Below are 20,010 nucleotides of genomic sequence, written 5' to 3'. Positions count from 1 at the left end.
AGTGCCCCATGACTTTTATTAATTGTAATCTCATTTGTTTAATACAGCAGCAGTAAATTTAAAGAATCCAGATATAAAAATGATGTTTAAGTGACGATACACCAGTAAAACTGGGAATGTTCTATCTTGTTTGGTTTTATTTCTCAGTATTCATTGCTTTCTGCAGTTAATAAGAGTAAATCCTTTTTTCTTAGTAAAATTCGGTATTAAATTCACTTGTTCACTAGTCATGTTCCATACGTTTTTTAAAATTTGATTTCAAACTGAATTTATATTTAGGAATGAAACTCCTTTGTTGTGAAAAAGTTTAATAATACGTGCCAGGATTTAGTGCTTATTGTAGTATCTAAGTTTTACCAGACTAACCAAAAAGTACAGAACAGCAACTGATGACGACAGAATTGAAATATCCTTTAATTATTGGGTTCTCAACTTACCACAAACAATCCATTTCCACCTTGGCCCAGGTATCTTATGATATGGATGGATTCTGCGAGAGAAATCGGGATGTTCTTTTCACGGACTTGATTGAACTCATGCAGAGCAGTGATTTGTACGTAAGCAAAACTTGCTTCAAGCTGGGAATGCCGTGGTGGTTCTGAGGGGCACAGAGGGCCTGACTTCTCTGCTTTGCACCTGCTGACCTCCTCTGGGTAACACAGCAAATAACCCAGGGCTGCACTAGAGCAGCATCACTTCATTACCCTGACCTTCATTTCTACCGATTGGACCAAGGGAGGCACTGCAGTGTCAGAATCAAATGCTGTGATGGCAGCCTTTGTTTTGGCCTCAAGCAAGGCCATCGGTGCTCTGGACTCCTTTCAGAACAGGCACTGTTTTGACAGACAAAGTAACATTTCTTTGTGATGTATTTTAATTAATTGATGCTTATTTTGTAAGATGTGCATTTCTTCAAGTCTTCTGGCTGTCTGGTGTCATGGCTTTCAGTGCTCACTAAAATAGCAAGGGGTCTCTGTGTGGAATGAGGCTCATGGAAAGTACTAATCTTAAAATAGATTTGATATAACTCAAGATTAATAGAAATAGCTATTTATATTCTGTTCAACTATCAACTTTTACAGCATATTCTTTGACATGCCTGCATTGAATCGTCTTTCTATGCCAACCCTATTTTATAAATTCTCTCCTAGGCCTTTTATAAAGGCTCTATTTCCTGAAAATCTTCAAGTGGACAAGAAGGGCCGTCCTACCACTGCAGGCAGCAAAATCAAAGTATGTCTCCTTTTGCAGTGTGTGTGTATGTGGTTGTGTGTTTATGTATGAACAGCTAAATAAATTCAAAAAAGTATTTTTTCCTGTCCAGATATTTTTAAAGATAGGTATTAGGGGTATCTTGATGCCGAAGTGATGTGTTGTTTCAGTATTGTTAGAATTGCCCAGCACCCGTGTTGGTGTTCATTAAATGTTGTATTCAGCTGCATCCTACAGCTGTGGATTTTCAAAACGAGCAGTTGATGGTACTTGAATCTGCATAGTGAATGAGCCACCTCACTCAGCCTCTCAAGTCCTACAGTTAACTGCAGATAATTGATCTCTTTACAGTGCAGTAATCCTGACCCAACACCCACCCAGTCAACAGCAGACTACTGACCACAAAGTGCCTTGCCTAAGGCAACAAGTGCTACAAGGTCAGGGTCTGTTTGGAGACTGATTGTAGAATACACATAGATTACACATGATTTTGCAAATCAATATTTTACCAATCTCTTTTCTCAAGTTTCACCCTGACAGGTTAATTTTATTTTTATATTTAATTTATTATTTTTATATACAAGTTTAAATGTATTACATAGCTGGAGATAATGGTGCCTTCTATTTACTGATAAGTTTATTTTGAGGTGCATATTATCCCAAAACACTTTGGTTGTTGAAGATATACCAAAGGCAACTGTATCTAGCCAATGGAATCATCAGCAAATGGTTGATAATTGTAGAATTCCCTCAGGATTTACCCTGTTCAGCTCAGATCATGTTGTTTCCCTTGGTTTTACAGAAACAAGCCAATGACCTTGTTGGCACCCTGATGAAGTGTACACCCCACTACATCCGCTGCATCAAACCCAATGAAACAAAGAAGTCTCGGGACTGGGAGGAGAGCAGGTATGGATAAGCAGAGTGTGTGAGGAGAAGCAGTGCTAATGGTCAAAAGAAGCCACCAAAATTCATAATTGTACAGTTGTACAATTTGTAATTGTACAACCTACAAACATAACGACATTCTCTAAACCAACAGAAATAAAATCTGGCATGACCTCTCCTAAACTTTGAAGAGAAGTGGTGATAACTTAGTCTAAATCAGCACTTAGCATTTGCAGCTCTTGGCTTTTCTCCTGCCAGTTATGAATAACCAACATTTGCATGAGTAACACAACCAGTATATTAAAGACTCAAGAATGTGCACACCAAGTGTATTATTACCACTTCTAACTTAGGCTTTATGCTTTGAAAACAGCTCCTATTAAGAAGCTAAAAAGCCAATAGGATATCTGTACCTGTTTTTATGTATCAAACCTGGCAAAAATGTCTGTAACCAACAATGGAGAAGGTTCCTCTTTTACTTCTTATATTTAATTCAACATTTTTAAACTAACTGACCAACTCTTTTAAAATAATTGATTGGAATGTTGTATCAGGTGATTATGTTGACATTAAATAGATGTCTAAATGATCCATTTGCTTTATCACATCTCTTTTAAGGCATCTTTAACTTCATGGTGCTTATAGCATCTTCCTCTTCTCTGGAAAAGGTGCTGCTCTTTTTGCACTGGGGTGGGTGCTCAGGAGGATCTTTAACCTATGTGGAAGCCTAATGTAGGTAGCATTAATTACTATATACCAAGTACTTCTGAGGGTGGTAAAATTGCTGATAAAGCAAATTGGTTATTTTTATCATGGTGAAACAGCTTGCAAAGTCTGATAAAAAGCATTCTTGGACAGCCCCAGCAGAATTCCCTTCCTGCCTTTCCAGCAGACCAGCACAGTCACATGCAGATGGAGAGTGCTTACAGAAGCTATTGGGTCTGCACTTCAGAGTCTCAGTGAGGGCTTGGCAGTAAATGCAGACCCTCTTTAGCTTTTCTACCCTGAAAATCCTACTGTGCAGCACTTAATTTTCTACTGACACTGGGGACCAAAGGAGTAAACTAAGTGATCCTGGGAAAAGTATTTACAAAACCTATAGCTAAAAATTGAGGGGCTTTTAAAATCAATCATTTGCATATTGGGAAACAGGCCTGTTATTGTGGAAGGTGTTGCTAGGAAACCAGTGAAACAAATACAGTCCTAGTCAAGAGAAAAGGAAAGCTTTCAGGAAACCCCTTTAGGAGCAAAAATGGGCAAGATTTCTTCTTGTTTTCCTGTAATGAGGATGGTGTGTTATCAGGAGCTGCTGTATTTGCCAAGTGAAATACAAAGGACTGTATACTGTCAAGGTCAGAGAGAAATGGAAGTGCTGCTTACAGTGGTAATCCTTCATCCCTGGTAAAAGATCCAAACGTTCTCCCATTTCAATCTGTGCTTGCCCGTTTACTGTACTAGGACTTCACTGGGGCACTTAGTGACAGGTCTAGGGAAAAGAAGTTTATGTGCATGTGACAGTTCAAAGTTCAGCTTAATATTATTGCTTCTCAGTTTTATTTTGAAAAAGATTTGAGGGAAATTGAAAACATAATTGAGTTTATGTGATACTTTGCTGATAGGTTGATTTTTAAATTTTTTTTGTTTGATTTTTCTTGTGTGGTCACATAATGCTGCATCATACACAGGCTGCCTTAGTCAGTGTAATGGGAGTAGCAGTTTGATTATTAGTAGTAGGTTACTAGACCATGAAAAATGTAACTGAAAATGGAAAAAAACCCTTTCACAAAGCTGGTCTTACTTCCTGCTCACAGAAGCCATGGAACTCCACCTTTCTGCTGCCATTGAGTAACTCCAGAATATTTAGCACTGAAGCATAGGCTTTGTGTAATATCTAAAACTTGTATAATACCTTACTTAGTCCAGAAATTGGGGTGTTCTTGAAATGTGTTTTTGTTCAGGTCCTGGCACAGCCACTTGGACTTGTATTCAAAACTGCTGCATTAGCTGAATTCCCAGACCCTGACCTGCTTGAGGTTGCTGCCTGGAGGGAGATTTTCAGTATGTCTTTTCTCAGAAAGGAAAGGAAAAAAACAGAAAAATGTCTCAAATTCTCTGGTGCTGGACACTGATACTGGCAGGACAGTAAGAAAATGGGAGTAGTACTGTTGCTCCAGTGCATTATTCCAGATGTGAACAGGAGGGAAAGCTATAAACAGGAAAATGTATTTTTGTCCACCAACTTTGTACTGGACCAGAATTCTTGGAGTGGGTACAAAATATACTTTATTCCTTGAACACAGCAAGATTAAAATGTGTAATAGTCTTTATTTTAAGCTCTATGAGCAATATCACTCATCATTTAGTAATATATCTCTCAAAAGTGGTCTTCAAAAAGAAGGAATAACTGAAGTGATTTTGTCATTTGTAGAAAGTGATTTCAAAAGATTTTTCCCTTCATACTATGAGTCATTTGAAAAAAATGTCACAACAAAAAAACCCCAATGGGCTCTACATTTTATATTCAAATTTAACTTCTCAAAATAGCTAGAGAAATAACACTGAATTAACTAAGAGTGTTTCAGGATTTGAAAAATATTTAAAATCAGAGAAAGTAGTAAGCAAAACAAAATTGAATGGCTTCTTACAGGCTCACTTTTAAAAAGTTATAAGTAAACAGATGCTCTTTTATATACTGTTTGTTAAACTTGCAGGACTGAAATCTTAACGACTGCTATAGTTCAATCTGAAAGCTGAAGCTTTTACACTTTGCCCTATAGAAGAATAGCACCAGAGTGAAAAACTGAGATTCCTTCTTTCAGCACAGGACTTAGATGAGAAAATTAAGGAAATGCAAAGGAAATCAGTAACTGACATTCTTGAAATCAAATCACCAAACATTAAGTAGTAGACCAGCAGGATATGTAAGAAGAAATATAAAAGCATAAATGTACCACGGGTCTAGAAGGAGGAAAAAGTGCAAAAGCTTTCTTGTTTTGCTGTTTTTCTGCTTTGCATTTCATGGGCACATACTTGTTCCCTGGTTAGAGCCTAATTGGAAGTGCTTGGTGGGGCAGCTCTGATGGTGTTGAGATAATGATGACAGTTCCCATGTGCAGCAGAGTTCCTCTACAGCCATTAACACTTTCTGTGGGACTGGTACCACCTCAGCTTTTGTTTGTCATTTAAAATGTGCCATGGATGAGTCATCCATTACTGGCTTCAGCCAGTCTTGTGCCTATCTTCGAATTCTTCCCTTGCAGCATGGTAAAATTAGGAGGAATTCTAGCTTTTCAGCAGTATGCTGACGTGGCTTTCTTCTTTGTGATTCTTTGTGTAGTGAAGGCTTGGCATCAGGGGCTTTTTCCAGCCATCAAATTTGGTCTTTTCTCCATAACAACGAGGAAAAAAAATGTTGCTGTGTTGTGTTCCTATGTAAAGCATAGGAAAAACCTTCAGTAAGAGAACACAAAGCAATTTCCCAATTCCTTGGATACCAGCTGTGTAATTGTATAGGTAGTAGTTACTTGGCCTTTTATGTATTTTATTATTACCTAAGAAATTTATACACAAATTACTTTGGAGATGGGAAACTAAACCAGGAAAAAATGCTAAGGTTAACGTGCTACATATTACAGTGCTGTAGTCAACCTGCCTGGAATATCTTTCCTACCAGGCAGTATGCAGGGAAGGTAATGTGCAAAAATAGATTCATTTACCTGTGCATGAATTTTAGCAATCAAAACAGTTAAACATGACTCAGATGTTTAAGAATGCCTCAATCCACAAGTATGCTGAAATTAAATGGATTTTAAGCCTTGCATTGTTTTCGTCCCCAGGGTAAAACATCAAGTAGAATACTTGGGTCTGAAAGAAAATATTCGAGTCAGAAGAGCTGGCTATGCCTACAGACGGGTTTTCAAGAAGTTTCTACAGAGGTAGGTAACACTCATTTAGAAGAATTGCTATAAACAACAGCAGGGTTGTTTACATGATGAGAAGAGAACCAAGAGGCTGCCAGTTTTGAAACCTTCTCATTTCTCTTAGCCATTTCTCCACATGTGCCATGCTCAGTGATCTCGATTACACAGAGATTTCAAAGTGCTTTAAAGCCTGGCTTTGTGTTATTGAAAGTACTTCATCTTTTCTGTAAACTTGCCCAATGCCTCAGTATCTGTAGTGCTATGAGAGAGTTCCTCAAAGTTACAAAGAGTTCAAGGAGCTGCTGCAGTGCCTGAAATCTGAGTGTCCAGCTGCAAGTCCTTGCCTGAAATGTTACTGCTCCAGCTCTCCCCAGCAGACAGAAGGCAGGTAAAGAAATCCATGCCTGCCATTCAGCCATTGCAGTGTAAAGAGTAACCTCAGCTTACAGGGCTGCTTGTTCTTCCACTGCTGTTCCAACAGCTGGGAATGGGTACAGCTCAAACCTCTGCAGCTGCTCACTGAATGAATGAAAGCAAGTCAGAGCTCTGGAAGATCAAGCCTGTTCTCGGTGTCTTAGAACCAGCTGTTAACGTGATTAACTACCTCCACTAGCTAATGAAATCCTCTTAAATAAGAGCAGTTGCAAGATTTATGCAACATTCAGCTTCTGGTTTTCAGAAACTGGAGACATACAGCTAAGAAGTGCCCAAACAGGCTTTGTGTGATAAATCGGCTTTTGTTGGAAGTCTTTGCACTGAATTTGAGAGTATCAAACAAAAACCCAATCAGTTTTTGCAAGAGTGGAGTATAGTTAATCAGACAGCACAGAACAAAGCCATTAGTAATACTTCATGATAATACCAAGAATATTCAAATAATGTAGTAACAGTCAGACCTAAAATATCTGAAAGTATGGACTTAATTTTCATTATGGAACAATTTTAAATTCCTTTTTCTTCATGACCTTCAAGCCCAGACATATAAATATGAATATGCTATAGGCTGTGTTACTTAACACAGACTTTAACACGGACTGTTGCTGAGACAAATAACAGATTTATACTGTGAGTTAAATCTAGCCTGAATACTGTGAGGCCCAGGAAAGCCCTGAGAGCGCTGGACAAAGGAAAGTTACGTGGTACTTCTGAATACACAGGCAACTGAAACTCCTCGTGTGGAATTCATCCTTTTGTTTCAGATTAATCAGCTTTGTTAAATTTAATATTTTGTTATGAGTAAGACTCTTCCTGCACCCTTTCCATTCACAGTTCCTAGCATCCAGAACAAGCTCTGTTCTGACCCCCTGAGTCAGTGTGAGTAAAAGGGGGCTGAGGCATGGGATGGACAGGAAATGCACGCTTGCACACTTGTTTTCATCCTTGGCAGCCCCATGCAAGTGGAGATTGCTGAGCTGAATAAACTTTTATGTACAAAATTTACATTTGCATGTAAAAAGCCACAGTCACTGAAAAGGCCTGTGTGTTCCCAAGCATAACCAATCTGAAAGCTGAGCTCCCACTCCCTGTTCAGCCAGCAGACCTAACTGCTTACTGGGAGTTTACCTATCTGGGGGGCAGCCATGATTTGAATTTCTTTCAGAAGCATGTTAAGGACACATTTAGTGCTTATACTGAAATCATCTGCAAGATCAACTTACACAAGCTTAACAAACCTGGATTCATGGATAGTGACATGACTGCTTTCATGGGAAGCATGCACGAGGACACTGAAGTGTCATTGCTGAGCAGCAGTGAACAGTGAGAGTTGTCACACTATCAAACTGTGACATGCTTAAATAGTGCATGTTATTGAATGATCTGTTTGTTCTGCCCTGTAGACCACCAGTAAAATGTGTGAAATTATTTGATGAAAAAGGAGAATTTCAAATCTATTCTAACTTTGTACCCAAGAGCTCTATGTATATTAAAATGTGTATTAAAAGATCTTGAATCACAGTCTAGGGAATTACAACAAATTGATCCATATTTGATCACTTTTTCCATGTGTTGAATAGTTTTACTAATAAGCATGAATTAGTTTGCTAAACTAAACTTAAGCATTCCTAAGCCATAAAAAGGAAATTGTCAAAAGTAAAGAATACAAGATTTTGGGGAGAAATTAATCTCGACATATTTAGGTGTTCTCCAGTCTTGTTGTCAAAGGAGCCTAAACAGCTGTTGCTAGAGAAGTTACTTACCCACAGATACACTGGGGCAGCTAAAGCCCAGCAGTGCTCCTTGAGTGGGCAGTGGAACAAGGCAGCTTTGCAACTCCAGCCTGGCAGTTCCAAAAGCCCAAGTGAAGCCTGGAAAAGTGGGCAGTTTAAAAGGGGCTGCAACCTGCATCTACTTCATTCTCAGGGGTTTACAGAGGACACCATGAGAGAGAAGGCTATATGCTTCTTTCTGTCAAAGACAAGTTAGAGCACTTCCCTGCTCCTTCTGGGCCCTTTGTGGAGTCAGTCCCTTGTGTGCCCTCAAGGCAGCACCAACATTACTGATGCTTTCTTCTTCTACCAGAGGCCAAGCCAGAGGCTTCCTGGGATAGGGGCAGGAATGGCGCCTTGCTAAATGCAGCCCAGCTGTTGAGCAGGTGGGTTAGAAGGACAAGCTGGTCACTTGCTCAGAAGCAGAAAAGACCTTTGTAAGAATAAGGCAGAGAGAGAAGGCTTGAGTGAGAAATTGGATGTGTGCTTGGGAATCAGTTTAGAGTGCCAAGGATGTAGGTACTCAGAACTTCCTGCAATGAGCTGCTACAATTACCAGACAGCAACTTCACATCTGGAAATGGGAGACTCCAGAGCACTGTTGTCCTTCTCAGTTGTTTGGTCTCACTAAACAAGAAACATCTTAATACTGTGCATCTTCACACACACCAAGCCCTGCTGCCATTGTCAACCTCCCCTAGGGCAATTCTGGCCAAGAGTCAGTGGTGGTGTGCTGCTGCTGCTGTTTGACCCCAGGGTTTAACCTTTTCTGCTTGGTGGTTAAGGTATGCCATTCTGACCAAAGCAACCTGGCCCTTGTGGAAAGGAGAAGAGAAACAAGGAGTCCTCCACCTGCTTCAGTCAGTCAACATGGATCCTGACCAGTACCAGCTGGGGAAGTCCAAAGTCTTCATCAAAGCTCCAGAGTCTGTAAGTGTGCCAGAACACAATTCTTTAAATGCTCAACTGTTTGCTGAAATTAAAGTCCTGCCTGCTCAAGCTGAGCATGATACCTGCTGAGGTGGGGGAAGTGTAAAAATCTAAGACAAATGCATCTGAGTGCATCTGTCATAGGGGCTGTGTAAAGGACACACTGTGTAAGGCCACTGCAGGGTTTTGGTATTTAATATAAAGAGAATTAAATGCATTGAGAAGAAGAAAAATGGGTTATGAAGATGCTTGAACGTTGGTCCTCTTCTTGTAACAACAACTACTGATGAAGGTAGAATAGTCCCTAGGGATGGTGAGGATATGTTACACAGCATGGAGTAAAACAGTGTTCCAGAATGACTGCAACTTGAAATCCTGAAGAGAATATTAGGGAGGCATCACAAGGCTGGTTTTATCCTGTTGCTACTAAATTGTGCGAAATCTGTTGGGAAGAAAATTTTCTTTGCTATTCAGAGAAGTTGTTAAGGAAAATCTGTGCTCTACTCATCCTCACATATTCCTGATGCATCAGAAGCAATGGGGCTTAGTTTGTGTAGCACAACTTGCAGCTGAGCATTGATTTCTTGGTGCTTTGTCTGAAGTTAGATGCTAAAATGAAAGCTGAACACTTCTGTGGCTATCATTTGCTGTTCCAGGAACATATATTTTTCTCTGTAGAACAACAGTAATGCAGGCAATGACGCTGCTGTGTCCAGTCACGTGGGAAGATATTTGTTAAAGGCAATAAAAGAATGCTTCTCCAAGTCATAATAGAAATTTTGTTGTATCTACCATAAAAAGGGTAAGATACTGTTTAGGAATAATGGGATTTACATTCCTGTCTACATCTGAGAAACATACTTACACAGCACAGCATATAGTGCTTGAGATGTTGCTTATTACAGTACTTCAGGTGGCATGTTGGCAGAGCAGAAAACTATTATGGGATTGATCCTACTTGGTCAAAGCAACAACAGCCAGCCAGTTCTGAGGGAGTGTGAGCTTTACCTGCTTCCTCTGGAGCACAGCTGTGATTTCTTTCTGGAGATTATTGGGAGTTTTGTCTTACGAAGTTGGTGTGATTTCCTGGTGTCTGTCTTCTGTTCAGAAGCCAAGTGGCAAGTGCTGCCATGGGATTGATGGATGCAGTTAATGATCTGTACCCCAACATGATGTGCTACTGGCTCTTTTGAGAGGATGGCATTGTTGCCCATCTTTCCATCCTGATGCATTTTTGTGGTGCTGAGTCCTGTTTGCATGGATGTGTCATTTAATGGTGTACCTGTGAATTTTACTGAAGGGCAGTTCTGCAGGTTAGAACAGCATGAAATTTACTGGAAACTTCTTGGGGTTGTGTTTTGATTTGAATTTAAATTAATACTTTTATTTACTGTTTTTTTTTTTCTTTTTTTTTTTTTTTTTAATGCCCTGAAATCTCTTTTAAATAAGTACCAAAATGAGTCTGGGCTTTTTTTATTTTATGTTGAAAATGTTTATATGAACTGAATATTTTAAAGAGTAATTTATCTTTTATTAAGAAAGACAATCATCTTTCATCTTATATTACTAAAGTATTGGCTAGGATTGTATTGCCTCTGAGAAAAATAATCTTTTATACGGCAAATGAAATTTTTTTTCTTCCACCAAAAAGAGCACCTGTTGTGGTTAAAGATGAAAAATACTTGATTTGCTTGAGAATGCAAGGGGAGGCTTTATAATGCATATTTTAGGAAAGGGCTTATGTAGTAGCTTTATTTCTATAGGTTAAGAATTTTAGCTCAACGATTTAGTCAAACTTCCTTAATGGTGACCTTCAGCTGAAGATGAAAGTTTATTTTGCACTGAGGTTTTGCAATTAGCATTATTGTTAGAGAAATAAACAATGAGTGTTCATGAGAGACAGCATCAATCACTGTAACCTGAATTGCACAAAGGCTTGGTCGTGGCCCTGCTGCAGCTGAGGATGTTTTTGCACCAGGAGCTCTTGTGCCTGTGCTGAAACCCCAGCCAGTGCTTGTGTTCAGGAAGAGATTTTAATTTTTTTAAAAATGAGTTTGCTGCAGATGGAGAATTGCCAACTGTGAAATAAGGTTTTATGGGTGGCAGAAAGGCTTCATTATTTACATTTCCATCACACACCTGAATAAATAACTCTGTACAGGAGCAAGTGAGATTCTGAGGAAATGGTTTGCACCAGATCAAGTTTCCTTTCTCAGATCAATATGAACAACAGTGTTTTTCTAGATTTGCATGGTTTAGAGCAGTAAAGTGAAAAAAAAAAATAAAATCCTAAGGCCTAGCTTTGCTTCTCCATGTACCCATTTTTACTAGTTTTATCTCTTGAAAGCTAGAAGAAAACTCCTGTGAATATTTAAAATGCAATGTGGGGAAATAATAAGCAGCAGTCACGTCAGTGGACTGACTGAATGCTCTAATTTAGCCAAATGCTTGTGCTCCTGGTAAGACAAAAACCATATTCAACTGAAGTCTGTAAAAGGCTATAGTGAATATACTGTATCCTACAATAATTATGAAGTTGTTCTAATGCATTGAATTTACACGTGTTTTAATAGGACCTGGGAAATTCTCAGAAAAAGGGGGTGCACCTTCCATTCCTGTTGTAATAAAACAGTATTTTTGCTTGATTTCCAACATTCTAGACCCAAAAATCTTACTATGTCATGCGAATTTTATATTATATAATAAATTATATTACTATGTCATACTTGTGAATTATAAGGTCATACTTACAAGTCCTGCAGCCAGCTGACAACCTTCAGTGGTGAGAGAGAATGGAGCCAGTGTACATGAGGGCATGAAATTCATCCAGGGAAGAAAGTTGTTTGTGAACAGTTATGTTACACATTGCACAGATATTCACGGACATGGCAGCATTCTGACAAGAGAAGTAGGAATTTTGGAGAATGTGTGGATGGAAGCTGAAGAAATGGCCAGTGGAGAATCTTGCATTGCACCAATAGAATATTTCAGGGACAATCCATATTCCTCTTCCTTCATCATGGGGTCTGGAAGTTAATGAGTAGACTGGTAACAGCCACAGCCACTCTAGCATCAGAGATTTCTTCCTGAAAGGCCACCTTAACATTCCAATCTCAGATCCCACAGTTGTGGAGGAGGCACCAGCTTCAGTCTAGAGTGAAATGCACTGGAGAGTTGTCGAAAATAAAATAGAGCTTTTTCTTGAACTTTGCATGTAAAATGTTTGACCCACCTCACTGTCTCTTTCTGCAGCTGTTTCTGTTAGAAGAGATGAGAGAGAGGAAGTATGATGGGTATGCCAGGGCCATCCAGAAGGCCTGGAGGAAATACGCAGCCAGGAAAAAATACGTGCAGATGAGAGAAGAAGGTAGGTCAGAACTTCTGATGGCAGGGACTTCACACACACATGGTTCCAGGAACGGTGGGCACAAAGGGGAAGGAAATCTCTCCCTCTCTGTAGGCAGAAGTTGCATTGCAGGTAACTGTCTCATAATGATTGCCCTTTGTTGGACCTCTAAGATACCACTGATGAGGTTGACTGCTCTGCATGCACAGATCTCTTGGGCTGCCCACTGTTTTGCTCTCAGATCAAATCCAGACTGAGTAGGACAGAGATCAGAGATGCTACTGTAGGGGAGGCAGAAAACTTCCCACAGTTACACTGGATCTGAATAATCTGTAGGTGATAAGATCAATCCATGGACTCTCCTGGGACTTAGTTGTGTGTGACCTGGGCTGTGTGAATTAACATGCTGGGTTTGGAAGGGTTAATCTTTACTTCCTAGCAGTGAGTGAGAAATTTCTTAGTTCCAAAAGTTCTCCCAATTAACCAGAGCTACTGTACTTGCCATAAGTGTATTTCATTAGGAATGGATTTAGGGATCATCTATATCCTTATCTAAAGGATTAGTAGGAGTACTTCACTGCTTTTCCATATTAGAAACAATTTGGTTATCACTTCCCAAAAAATTGTGTGAAACAGTTGGCTCTTTGAGAGCATGACTTTAGGAAATCTAGTAGATGCTATTAATTGATGTTTATATCTTGTATTTAAGCATCAGACCTGTTGCTGAACAAGAAAGAGAGAAGACGGAACAGCATTAACAGGAATTTTGTGGGAGATTACATAGGCATGGAGGAACACCCCGAGCTGCGCCAGTTTGTGGGCAAGCGGGAGAAGATCGATTTTGCAGACACTGTAACTAAATATGACAGACGGTTTAAGGTGGGTGGAACAGCAGCATCCCCTAAAGATGAGTTTTGCTGCGAGTCAGAGTTGTCTTCACCATCCTGTCCCAGGAAGTGCCCAGCTCAGGGTCACAGCACGCAGGACACGGCTGTGTATTTTCAATGTTGTGTTTCAGAGCGTGAAGCGGGATCTCGTCCTCACTCCCAAGTGCATTTACCTGATCGGGCGTGAAAAGATAAAGCAGGGCCCAGAGAAGGGCCAGGTGAAGGAAGTCTTGAAGCGGAGGATGGAAGTGGAGAGAATTCTTTCTGTTTCTTTAAGGTTAGTACTTGGAATGTATTTTTGCCATTGACAGAGTCATTTGTGTAGGACAGGGAAAATAAGTTGATTGATGAAGTGGGAATTGAAAGCTCTCTTTTTGAATTTGCTTGCTTTGGGTTTCAGACTTGCTTCAGTAACCTTTGAATTTCCAATTTATCTCTTGTCACAAAATCTGCCATTACTGAAGAGAAAGATTATAATTGTGACTTTGATAGCACATGGTTTTTTGCTAACAGCAATTACTGTAAAATGACTAAATAGTATTCCTGTCTCTCAAAAGGGTTTCAGCTATTCTATTACCCTGAAAAAAACCAAACCTCTGAAGCAAGGCTGTGTAATTAATGATGCTTGGACTTTGTTGTGTTTTTAAAAATTAACCATGGGTACTCTGCAAATGTCATTATAATGCTGGCTGTATTTGCTGACGACATTTTAAACTGGATGGTGTATGCTCTGATTTCCTTGCAGCACCTTGCAGGATGATATTTTCATTCTACATGAACAGGAATACGATAGTTTGCTCGAATCAGTCTTCAAAACAGAGTTTTTAAGCCTCCTGTCTAAAAGATACGAAGAGAAAACACAAAGAAAACTACCTCTGAAATTTAGCAATACGTGAGTTATAGCTTTTTTCAATGGGCTTTTAGGGATGTTTTGTTCTTGCTTCCAAGGCAAATAAGTGAGTGCAGGTTGTACATTGTTTACAATAATAGGAAGTAGCATAGTGTAAAACCCTGTATGTGCAAGGAGACCAGACTTTGTGCTTGCCTTGTCAGAGTAACAGGTTAGCATTTACCATGGACACTTCCTGCTGTGTGTGTGCATGGAGAGCTCCCTTTGTTCTCCTGACCGTGCACCAGGACAGGGCCTCTGCACAGCTGCTGCTGGAGACTGCAGGGTGAAAAATAATTCTAAGGAGGCTTCACTTAAGCAAATGATATTGGGAACATTTTTTAGAAACAAGTGTGAAAACTTAGAGCTTGTCTGATGCAGTTTGGCTGTGAGGACATCCTGGAAACAATCCTAATAAACGTGCTTTTGTTAATACTTCCACCCACTAAGGTGATCAGCAACAGCAGGCCTTGGATTTGTATGTTTATTTTATTGCCTTCAAAAAGGTGGAGGAATTATGAAAAGCAACAGGAGATCACTATTTTTGTTTGGAAAGGGTGTAGAAGGAGAATTGAAGTGAGGAATGTTACTATAGCAAACACTCCTGTACACTGGGAATGCAAAGCCAGTACCAGGAGTAAACATCATGTATTGCACTTCTGGGGTCTTGCCTAAAACCCTGAGTTCAGTTCAGAGCAGATGGATAGTGTGGAAATGCTGGGAAAGAATGTGTGTGTGTGCCTGTGTGGGAAAGAATGTAAAACAAAGAGGCTGAGGTGTGTGTGTGTATGCAGAAGTGTTCCCTTGCTGCACAGCACAGCCCCAGAGCACCCAGGGCAGTGCAGAGCCACCCACAGACGGACCAGTGTGTGTGTACCTCTGGCTCTGTGTGCAGGGAGTGTCCACAAACCAAAGCACTCCAGCAGCGCTAGCAGAGACAGTGGCTCAGGGCTGACACATCTCCTACTTGGATCTTTGCACTTTTTTATTCAAAGCTCACTGTCCTCTCCAGTTCTTTGAGAAGCTGTACCAGGAAAGTTAAAATGTCAGTTAAGAAGAACATTTTTTTAAAAAAGCATGGAAAAAGGGTTTAATTAGGTGGTTATATCAGCTGAGTCACTCATGGAATGCAGATTCTCAGTCTAAGCTTTTAATTTTATATTTCTAAGTTACCTGCTGCCAAGCAATACTGCCTTGATTTAATGTAGCAATTCTGGTTTTTTTCATTCTTGTGTTCACACACTTCTTCTATCAGACTTGAAGTAAAGCTGAAGAAGGAGAGCTGGGGGCCCTGGAGTAGTGCTGGTTCTCGACAAGTGCAGTTTATGCAAGGCCAAGGAGATGTAGCTATTCTCAAACCAAGTAATAAAGTGCTGCAAATCAGCATTGGACCAGGGCTATCAAAGAATTCCCGTAAGTAAAAATTTCCTCTAGAATTTAGGGGTTTATAAAATCAGAGACTGGTTGACTTTTTCTATTCATGCTTGGCTCTGGCCTTACCATGTCCTTTAATAATTTCTCTGTAACACACAAAGGTCCTAAGGATACAGCAGAGTCCCTTGCTGCTCTGCAGCTATCAGTGTTCTGGGCCTTGCTTCCTGTAGTTTCAAGAAGGGTTTGCTTTGTATCTTGCAGCTGAACTGGATTACAAAAGTCATCCTTTTTGCACCAAATGCTTTATAACAGCCTGGGCAACCCTGCAGGAGTCACATTCCTTTTTCCTGAAGATCAGCTCTTTCTCATCACAGAACAGGGGGTCTGGCAGCCAGCTAATAAATGTAATTGTGAAGGGGAAACAGAATGTTGCTGGTTTCTTCTAGGTCCTACTCGACGGAACCTTACCCAAGGCAGAGGATATTCCAGTAGGTCTCAAAATCAGACTTATCCTATGAGAGCTGCACCACCTCCTCCAGGTAAGTCCTCTTAGCTTGGGCAAAACTGAATTCCAAATGAAGGCTTCTGGTTTTCTCTTGTCATCTGGCAAGTTTTACCCATTAAAAAAAATTCTGGTAACAGTTTGAATTTCTCTTTGAAAGATCCTGCCTGGAAAGCATCTGTTGGTAGGCATTTTATGAAGTGTCTTGCTTGGATATTCCCCCGGAGCTGTCCTGCTTGATGTGATTGTGACTTGTTCAGACACTGAATCTAAACCTGACCCTGTAGCCATCTCCACTGTGAAGGGTACAAGCTCTGTGCTTATCAAGCCATAGACAAAGCTTCGCAGTGAAACTGCTTTCAGAGCCAGCACAGCGCAGAATGCAACCTGTGTCTCATTGTCCTGCCCTGGCAGACCCGTTACAACTCCTGTGAGCCCTGGTGCTGGGACACAGCAGCTGTGCCAGAGATCAGCACGGCTCTTTCTGCAGGGGACTGATGTCATGAGGGTGGTCCACTTCTGCCCTGGGCAGATATGATTAATTTTGCCTGTGAACTCACAGAGGAGAACAATATTCTATTGACTCAGTGTTTCCCAAGAGATTTTTTTTTTACTTACACTCCCAGAGTACTTTCTTTTTAACGAAGAGTCCTCTTTCAGTCTGCTGCTGTTTACTGAGAAGCACAATGCTAATGGTGGAAGTTAGGCGTGACCAGTCTCAGTCACCAAATGAAACAGACCATTCCAAATCCTCACATCTCTATCAGTCAAACTAGATTGTGTGATCTGCCAGAACTGGTAGTGAAGTGGGAAATTACTGTAAGAGCTGACCTGTCAGCAAACAGAGATTGTACAGCATCAGTTAAAGCAAGGACAATCTGGTTTATATTTTCAAAAGCTGTTTCAGCAGTTCTATATCTAGAAGTGGTGTTACTGAAGTTAAGTGCTGTGTTGACCCCCGGGCATTGGGCTATCCCATTTAAAAGGTGAGTAGGCTTTCCTACAAACCTCTCCATACATTAAAGTTACAATGCTTTTTGTTTATTTGGTTGTTTTTTGAATGTTGAACTCTTGGAAAGTAGCCACACATAGCTGGACAAACAAAATTGCAGACAGGTGTTACAAAAGAGTTCCAGTTAAAATGTCGACTTTCAAGGAGTTTGAATCCATATTACAATTTGTGCAAATTCCTCCTTGAAAGTCCCAATTATCTCTGCTATTTTCCCGTCTTGTTTTGAAATCAGTGATGCAGTAGCTGAACAGCATGTTCTGTACCCAAACCTTTTTTTATATCACCATAATGTATGTGGCATGCTGGCTTGGATTGCAAAGTGGGGTTTACACAGGAATCTATGACCCTTAAGTTCTGCCACAGTACCCAGAGAACATGGGAAGCAAAGACCAGATGTCACAGGCAGCAGGGTTTTCCCAGATGCTGTGATTATGAATTCTCTCTGCACAGCTGTTCTTTCAGCTCATGTTTAGCAGAGGTAATCACAATAGCAGAGGAGAGGGTCACCCATATAACTGAGGAAACTGATTTTTAATAGAATCCAATAGAAAACAAAAAAATCCTGTTTTGTTCCATAGGGGTTTTAGGAATGTAAAGTATGCAGACGAGCTCTTTAGGCCCTGATATTGCAAGTAGCTCAGACATGAGTGGGTTTGCTTTAAATTCAAGTTAGAGGCATAATTATTTACTTAAAGGCATATGCCTATGTCAGTCCTAGACAATTCAAACTCCTTTTCAACTATCAAAATAGCATCAAGGCATTTTTTTAAACAAAACAATAAAATAGCCCGAACACCCCCCACCTGCATACTTGTTAAAATAGACAAGTATTTATAGCAACTTAATAAAAACAGTCAAATTCCTTGAGTATTTGGTAGACTGAGTTTGAACTTCAAAAGAGAGAAGAAATTCTGGCTAGCTTTGGATTAACCCTTATCTGGATAAAATGTTGTGCAGTGTTTTAGAGAGGAGTTGGTTAGCTAACCATGTTAGTTAAACTGAAACTCAGCTGAGAACTAATCCTTGTGGTTTCTTGAAATACCCAGGGCACATGCCTTCAACCTGAGCTGGGATGTTGGGAAACCAAAACAGATTGCCAGCAGACCAGAAATCGGGTATAAATCAACATTTCAACATGATTGTGGTTTTGGATTCCTTGATAGGTGGGGCTCTCTGAGAGCTGAGTGACAGCTAAGCCATCAACGGTTTACCTTCACTGAGCTGGCATTGGGACTGCATGCACTCACACTTTATTTATTTCTAGGTCAGCAGCAAAATGGAGTAATAAATCCCCCCCAATCTGCAGCCCATCCCCAGATGCCAGGAAATCAATGGGCCAACCAGAAGAACCTGTTGTACACAAGTATGACACGACCAGCTTTACCACGGCAAACATCAGGAGGATCAGGCAAGATTTCACAGCAACCACAAAGCTTGGATTTCCTGAAAGTACCTGACCAAGGAGCAGCTGGGTAAGATTTTACATTGAATCTGATAAAAAGGTGTCCATTTTTGCAAATAGTTTTACACACTCAAACTGTTCATGACTGATAAACTCTGTACATTAATCACCAGGTTGTGCTATTGAGCCGTACTCAAAGGTATCATCATCCATTCCACCAGATTCCAAAACACTACATACTCCACCTGTAGGAATAAAGGTGAAGCAGTTCTGGCTTAACACCTTAAATTTGAATGTTGAAGGCCTTAAAAAAATTTTAAGGGTTTGCAGTGACCCAACAGTTTCTGTTTCAACTCAGCCCTTACTCCACTCAGTAGAACATTAGTGGAGCTTGACTGTAGTGGGAGCTAAGAGTGTCATTTAATTGTCAAAGACTGCTGCTTATTCAGCAGTTCTAGGGATAAAAAGGAAGAATTTAATTTAGAAGAAGCAGTTTGCTGCTGACTTCCCATGATCTACATGAATGGGGGTTCTTGAAGCCAGCAAAAATATATTTATTTCTGACCATATCAAGAGCAAATTTCTGTACAAGCAGTCCTGTCTCAGCTGTCTGTCAGCAGACAAACTCCTTAGCAGGTGTTCTGCACTTCTGCTGCTGTGTGCTTCAACAGGCTGATTATTAAGTGGATTAGTCACAACATTAGTGAATGTTACACTTTACAGATAGTATGTTAATGTGTACAACTGATAGATTTTGAGAACTGAAAGTGCACAAGGTTCCTGAGGAGCTTTCTAGTTCCTAAACATGGAGCCCTCAAGCAGGGTTAGGCATGTACAGAGGTCTTTGCAATTGATCTAATGGCAGTCATTTTAACCCAAGTGTCAGACACAAGATATTTCAGGCATATTTAGAGCATTTTTTTTGTTTAAGATTAATCTTGAAATAAGAAAGAAATCAGAAAGAAGTGGCCACTGCTACTTATTTACCACTCTCAAACCCATCAGCACATGTCAACAGGCACATTTCCATCTTGTAATAACTTCCATGGTTTGGGTGGTGAAATGTTGTCATATGTCAGCTTCTTCCTAAACTCTTTTACTAATACTAGATCTTACTTTGTCTTGAGACTACAGTTCATGTAACAACAAAAACACATAAGCCATAGGCTAAAACCAAAACCAAACATGCCAGGTGTTCTGCAGCAGTAACAAAGCTAAGGAAGTACTCTCACAAAAGTGACATTCCCAAGGCTGTCCTCCTGAGCATTATGAGCTCCTTTGTTAATACACTGAAAAGAAACAAGATAATTGTATTCAGCAGTGGATTTCAGACACATTTCTGTGCCTGTTCCTTTTCAAAAGGAAGCTGTAAGCTTCAAGAGGTGTGAATTTATTATTTCAAGACCATAGCCATCTATAGGTAGATATAATTTTTAAGGAG

The 20,010-nt window shown here is 40.1% G+C and overlaps 1 protein-coding gene across 14 annotated transcripts in view; it reads left to right on the top strand.

Moving 5' to 3' along the window:
* The window catches only part of MYO1E (myosin IE), a 226,931-nt gene that overhangs the window by 203,916 nt on the left and 3,005 nt on the right, over positions 1–20,010 (top strand). For all 14 annotated transcript variants that reach the window (XR_015275812.1, XR_015275809.1, XR_015275810.1 and 11 more), the window contains 12 exons: positions 468–553; positions 1,152–1,233; positions 2,015–2,121; positions 5,937–6,035; positions 9,013–9,157; positions 12,410–12,524; positions 13,213–13,382; positions 13,522–13,667; positions 14,136–14,282; positions 15,535–15,692; positions 16,100–16,192; positions 18,432–18,639. Coding sequence is in view for 8 of the 14 variants with exons in the window: in XM_086848965.1 (XP_086705091.1) it covers positions 468–553; positions 1,152–1,233; positions 2,015–2,121; positions 5,937–6,035; positions 9,013–9,157; positions 12,410–12,524; positions 13,213–13,382; positions 13,522–13,667; positions 14,136–14,282; positions 15,535–15,692; positions 16,100–16,192; positions 18,432–18,639 (1,556 nt within the window). In the remaining 6 variants the exon portion in view is untranslated. The remainder of the gene's footprint in view (positions 1–467; positions 554–1,151; positions 1,234–2,014; positions 2,122–5,936; positions 6,036–9,012; positions 9,158–12,409; positions 12,525–13,212; positions 13,383–13,521; positions 13,668–14,135; positions 14,283–15,534; positions 15,693–16,099; positions 16,193–18,431; positions 18,640–20,010) is intronic.

Source organism: Cyanistes caeruleus, chromosome 13 (genome assembly GCF_971803275.1).
Source record: "Cyanistes caeruleus chromosome 13, bCyaCae1.hap1.1, whole genome shotgun sequence".
NCBI classification, from domain to species: domain Eukaryota; kingdom Metazoa; phylum Chordata; class Aves; order Passeriformes; family Paridae; genus Cyanistes; species Cyanistes caeruleus.
Note: the sequence above shows the minus strand (reverse complement) of the source record. Positions and strands in the feature narration are given on the sequence as shown.